Source organism: Solanum stenotomum, chromosome 4 (genome assembly GCF_019186545.1).
Source record: "Solanum stenotomum isolate F172 chromosome 4, ASM1918654v1, whole genome shotgun sequence".
In the NCBI taxonomy this organism is placed as follows: Eukaryota; Viridiplantae; Streptophyta; class Magnoliopsida; order Solanales; family Solanaceae; genus Solanum; species Solanum stenotomum.
In genome coordinates, this window is record NC_064285.1 from 54,675,189 (window position 1) to 54,681,712 (window position 6,524).

The 6,524-nt window shown below is 39.9% G+C and overlaps 1 protein-coding gene across 1 annotated transcript; it reads right to left on the bottom strand.

The window, feature by feature from the left end:
- Positions 1–1,044: 1,044 nt before the first annotated feature.
- LOC125861568 (uncharacterized) lies at positions 1,045–6,073 on the bottom strand. Its single transcript, XM_049541433.1, has 4 exons — positions 5,273–6,073; positions 4,970–5,051; positions 4,814–4,923; positions 1,045–1,197 (listed from the first exon to the last, which is right to left on the bottom strand). Exons 1-4 carry the CDS (start codon positions 6,071–6,073, stop codon positions 1,045–1,047), a joined length of 1,146 nt encoding a protein of 381 aa, XP_049397390.1.
- Positions 6,074–6,524: the final 451 nt, after the last annotated feature.

Here is a 6,524-nt window from a genome sequence, read left to right on the forward strand (position 1 = left end):
AAACAATCAGATAACTAGAAAACACTTGGGGGATTGACTAACCAATTGTCGAATTCAACTTAATGGGTGTATCTCATTACCGATAATGCTAATTCACTGCGGGTAAACTGGACTATAAGTAAGGCAAGTTTCTCTCGAACAATTACCTTATTTGTGTTGAGTTCTCTCGAACCTCAACACGATCTATGAGATGACCAGCCCACATTCTCATCAAATCCACTCTCTCAAGCTGGATATAAAGGCAAGCTCTTGGATTTCACTTTCTCAAGCTAAAACCTTCAAGACCCACTACTAAGGATGACAAATTACTACATTGGTTCGTACTTCGCTCTCGAGCAAGCACAAAACTATGAAATTGATCACACTAAATATGCAATACGAAAATTAAACCACCATAATAATTTAGACCTGCTTCAGATTAACACCAAAAATCACTAATCAAGAACACAAAATTAGTAAAATTCAATAATTAGTCACATTGTCAAACCCCCAAAGTTAGGGTTTTAACCAATCATAGTGAAAAGATGAAATTCAATACTTGCCATGCTTTCCATAGCTGAGTAAACGAAATTAGAAAGTTAAAATTTACTAAAATCTTTTCTATTACAAAATTCAAATGGGAAACCTTGCTAAAATCCCTTGAAATCCACAATGGTAGTATTTTTGCTCTTAATCTTTTGTTCCTCACATTTTTGAATGCCTTTTCTCTCTTCCAAAAAATCAATTTATGCAAGTCTGATGTGTGGCTGTTTGGGACCAATCGGTGAGGTAAGTCAGGCTTCGTCGACCAGTCGGTGACTCGCCAATTCTCCTTCGTCTCGCCTTCTTTTTTCCCCTATTCTTAGTACAACCACTGTAATTTTAGGCAAGCCAGATCGGGATCACCGTCTCATTCCGTGATGCGCCCTTTTTCCTTTCATCTCGCCCATCAGCACTTATCTGGATTTCCATCAGTACTTTTGGCGACCTGGTCATCCATCGCCGATGTGATCGGCGACGCGCTGAGTGGAACTGCTGCTCGCCGAAACCACTCCTAATCCAGCCTCAGTGTTCTGTAACTTTAGGCGGTAGAGTGGCAACTTTGCGAGTCACCAAGTGACATTGGCGATCATTAGGGTTGTTTTTCCCTTCTCTTTTTTTGCTCGTGTTCTCTATGTTGCCCATTTCTGTCCTAGCTTTGTTCCTCAATCCATATATCTGAAGAGCAAGAGTTTTACATCAGTTGGTGGCACAAAATTATAAGCATTTGAGGATACTAAATCATTATAAATAAAGCCCTTAATGAGTCCAAATCTCGGACAATCAACATCTCCAACTTAAACTTTTGCTTGTCCTCTAGTAAAACTCAAGTTCAACAGTTCAAAAGGTATGTCTCAAACAGTGCTACAAAAGACTCAATCATGAATGCACTCAACAAGACTCAACTTACTCATGCAAGGATCAATTGTATACTCAAAGGTTCAAGTTGTGACTTATCATTCTCAAAGATTCTCAAGTTCACAATACTTGCTTCAAATGCAAGTTCAAGCTCAACAAAGGTACTCAAATGCCCTCACACAAAGATGATTTCATATTCACACACTATTCTTCAACAATTTAAAGTTATGGAATCACATACAACTCTCACACTCTCAAAGATGAACACATGCATGACATCACACATAGGTTTGCCCTTATTTTCCACTTAACATTCGTTTCAGCTCACTTAAGATTAAAAAGGTGTTTTCAAGGCTTGAAACCGGGCTAAGTGTAAATGTATGGTCATTTAGGATCAATGACTGCTATCCTCATGAAATGTGGTATGAACAACACTTTCTTTCCTTTTCTTCAACATTTGCGTTCATGCTCACAAGTCACCCCATTATTCACTTCTCATGGAATACAGGACACCCCATTGCTCTTGCAACTTTCACAACTTTATTTCACAACTTTTTCGTTATTTTTCTTTTTCATATCTAATCTATCTTTTTTTTTATATATGGAGGGGTTCCATCTTTCTCACAACTATGGCTCAAGGGGGACTTCTTTTGCATTTCTTGATTTACCTTCTCTTTTCACCACACCCCCAACTTAGGCTTTTGGCCTAAGTTGGCTATTCAAACAAACCACACTTCATGAGGATTACGGGTGAAGGGATAGAAAGAGGTCTCATTTGCTCAAGTTTCTTCCAAGAAAAGGACAGGGCTCAAAGAGGGTTCAAGCAAAGTTCACACACTCATAAGGTAGGCCACAAAAGAGGTATAATGTCAAATTGGTTCACTCTTCGAAATTGTTGCCTAAGATCATTTCAAGAGCTTGCATCACTTAGTCAACTGGACCAACGGGGCAAATTCTAGTTGTTATCACACATGGTTCACGGTAAGCTCATCACACAAGGCATTGACACCAATATCAAACAAGACTCTGCACTTTCGTTGTGCAATGCTCATCACAAGAGACTCAATTCGATAATCGGCTAGTCACAAAGAAATGCAAAAAGTTCACATATTGTCTATGCAACTTCATTTGGCCTTATCGTAGCCGCATATTAATTTTTTTTGTTCGATTGAAAGCACCATTCAAATCATCGGTATTGATAATAATTGATACTCAAGTTTGTACAAGAACAACCACAATTAAACACACAAGAAGTGGCAATTTTTTTTCCACAAGGGTCCAAGCACACAAGGGACTCACTGACCAAGCACACACCCCCACCAAAAGCATTCAACATTGTCCCGAATGTGAGTAGAGAACGAACACTCCCACAAATAAAATAAGAATAAAAATAAAAACTAACAAATAAAGATAAAATTATAGAATGTAAACATGCAGAGCAAGGTGACGAGGAATCTTCACTAAGCGCCCAGTTGGCGAGAAAATGAAACAGTCGCTGAATACCTCGGTGGTGCACCCAATGGTCCTGATATTGCCCTAAGTTCCAGTGTGCAACATTCTCAGAAAGGGACAAATCGGTGGAGATGAAGGATGTCGCTGAACAGGTTGGCGCTTCGTTTAATGGACTTGTAACATTCCCAAACAATCATTGAGTTAAGCTATCCGAGATGGAATAAAAGAGCGGGAAAAATTAGGTTGTCTAAGCACATCAGCGAGTCACCGAACGATTTACCAAACGAACTCACAAATGGGCCCATGAAATCTATTCCCCAAACATCAAATAATTCAACTTCTAAAATGGGCGTAAGAGGCAACTTGTGTCTTTTGGACACTCCACTTTGTTTTTCTGACATGGAGTGCACTTCTTGACAAACTCATAAGCATCTTTGTAGAGTGACGGCCAGTAGTAGTCACTTTGGAGGACTTTAGCAGCTGTACGTACACCACCATGATGATCCCCAACTGGTGAAGCATGACAAGCATGGAGAATTTCGATGGTTTCTTCTTTCGGAACACATCTTTTAATGATATGGTATGCACACACTTTGAATAAATATGGTTCATCCCAAAATTACTTCTTAACATTGAACAAGAACCTCTTTTGTTGGTAGAAGTTTAGTTCGTTCGGCATTAATCCACACACTACGTAATTGGCAAAATCAGCATACCAAAGAGGTTGTTTGAGAGTAATCGTGAATACCTATTTATCGGGAAGAGAATCATTTATGTTGATCTCTAGATCTTCATTTTCCTTGCCTTCCAATCTTGATACGTTGTCAGCCACCTAATTTTCACAACCTCTCATATGTTTGACTTCAAAGTCGAATTCTTGCAATAGTAGCACCCACCTTATTAATCTTGGTTTGACATCCTTCTTTGCCATCAGATAACGCAGTGCAATATGATCAGTGTGAACAACCACTTTAGTACCTAGCAAGTATGCCCGGACTTCTCAAACGCATAAACTACCGCAAGTAACTCTTCTTCTGTAATTGTATAGATACGTTGAGCACTATTTAGAGTTTTACTTGCGTAGTAAATGGGGTGAAATAGCTTGTTGTGTTTTTGCCCCAATACAACACCTAATGTCATGCCACTTGCATTACACATTACTTTGAAGGATTCTGACCAATCAGGACTAATGATAACCGGGGTGGAGACCAATTTTTCTTTCAAGCACTTGAAAGCCACCATGCAAGCATCATCAAAACCCTCCTTCTCCAAGAGTTTGCATAGAGGATGTGCAATCTTTGAGAAGTCTTTGATGAACCTCCGGTAAAAACCGGCATGTCCCAAGAAACTACGAACACCCTTCACTGAAATTGGTGGTGGTAACTTCTAAATTACTTCAATCTTCGCTTTATTAACCTCCAGCCCCTTTTGCGACACTCTATGACCAAGAACTATACCTTCCTTAACCATGAAGTGGCATTTTTTCAAATTTAGGAACAAATTTGTCTCCACACATCTTTGGAGAACTTTTCCTAAGTGTGTTAAACATGCTTCATAAGTGTCACCCACAATCGAGAAGTCATCCATGAATGCCTCCATTGAATCTTCCACCATGTCAGCAAAAATAGATAACATACAGCGTTGAAATGTTGCCAAAGCATTACATAACCCGAATTGAATTCATTTGAAGGCAAAAGTTCCGTATGGGCAAGTGAAGGTGGTTTTGTTTTGGTCTTCCGAAGCAATGGAGATTTGGTTATAACCAGAATACCCATCCAAAAAGAAATACCAACCTCTCTCTGAGAGTCGATCAAGCATTTGATCCATGAAAGGCATGGGAAAGTGATCCTTTTCAGTCCACGAATTTAACTTTCGATAATCCATGCATACTCTCCATCCGGTCACCGGTCTCATAGATACAAGCTCTCCCTTTTCATACTACTGTGATGCCTCTTTTTTTCGGTACACATTGTACCGGACTTACCCATTTGCTATCTGCAATAGGGTAGATCACACCTGCGTCCAACCACTTTATTATCTCCTTTTTCACCACCTCTTGCATCGATGGGTTCAATCTCCCGTTGATGTTCAACACTGGACTTACAATCACTATCAAGCTGAATTTTGTGAGTTCAAATACCGGGAGGAATGCTCACTATGTCAGCAATAGTCCAACCTATAGCTTTGATATGTCTTCTCAACACCTCAAGGAGCAATTTTACCTGCCATTCAAGTAAGTCAGCTGCAATGATCACCGATAAGGTGTTAGTTTCCCCAAAGAAAGCATATCGGAGATGGGAGGGAAGTACTTTCAACTCCAGATTTGGTGGTTCTTCTGTTGATGGCTTTGCGGGAGGACTTTCTCGATTTTTTAGATCAATGTCCAACTTCAATAGAGTCTTTGAATACCCCGCCCCCCCAAGCCTGAAAGAGCAGCTACTACCTCTTCATAGCCTTGAGTTTCAAATTCATTATAGTTAGCATGCACAACTTTAAGTGGTTCACTCATACACATCAAATGGCTCACACTAGCCCCCGCCTCATCAATAACATCAATAGTGGAAACCACGTGAATATCACTTGGGTGTTTCATTGACTTACAAGCATTAAATGTTACTTCATCTTCATTCACCTGAAACTTCAGTTCTCCGCTTTCAACATCCAACAACGCTCTCCCGATTGCCAAGAATGGTCTTCCCAAAATGATGGAAATTTCAGCATCTATTTCAAAATCAAGAATGACAAAATCAGTTGGGAAAATGAATAGGTCAACCTTTAACAAGATGTCATATAGTATCCCCACATGATATTTAATTGATCGATCCGCCATCAAGAGTCTCATTGTTGTGGCTTTCGGTTCACCAAACCCAAGTTGTTTATAGATCGCATATGGCATTAGGTTGATGCTTGCTCCCAAATCGCATAGGGCTTTAGCAAATTGGAGCATGCCGATGGTGCAAGGTATGGTGAACGCTCCAGGATCTTCTCTCTTTTTGATCAGCTCATTAGTCATAATTGCACTACAACTATGAGAAACTTTGATTGTCTCAAAATCCAAGCTCCTTTTCTTTGTGACTAACTCCTTAAATTTGGCATAACCCGACGTTTCCACCAATGCTTCCACTAGAGGGAGATTAATTGATAATGTCTTGAAAACCGATAAAAACTTCTTGAACTTCTCATCCTCATTCTTCTTCTTAAGACGTTGGGGAAATGAAGGAGATATTTTGGGTAAAGGTTGCATAACTCTTGGGATTGGATTGTGTTTCTCCACATCTTTTTGTGGTTCTTTTGCAATGCTTTGATGGATAGGTGTCTCTTATTCCTCCATACGTTTGTCTTCTTCATGCATTTGAGCTTCTTCATTGCCTGTCACATCGCCTATTGCTACCTTTCCACTATGAGTAACTGTCACGACCCAAGCCTAGGGCCTAGACGTGACATGGCGAATGAGGAACCCGAAGGGACCCCAAACAAGCCTCTCAAACTTGTCATCACACTTTATCGGTCGCGGAAGTACATTCAACATTAATTAACGGGAAATAGGGACTAAGGGCAAATCATTTCAAAATGACATCATAGAACAAGAGTCAAGCTCATTTACAAAATACTTGTCCAACACACACCTCTACATACATAGATAGGACGGGGGCCATGACATACTACCGGCTCCCCTCATAGTTAAAATACAATTG

Coding starts and splice junctions, on each gene's coding strand:
- LOC125861568 (XM_049541433.1), bottom strand. CDS start 6,073: ATGCAACCTTTACCCAAAATATCTCCTTCATTTCCCCAACGTCTTAAG. Junction 5,052..5,272: donor AAACTCAAGGCTATGAAGAG/GTAGTAGCTGCT, acceptor CTTGAATGGCAG/GTAAAATTGCTCCTTGAGGT. Junction 1,198..4,813: donor CTATTGCAGATAGCAAATGG/GTAAGTCCGGTA, acceptor CTTGCTCTTCAG/ATATATGGATTGAGGAACAA.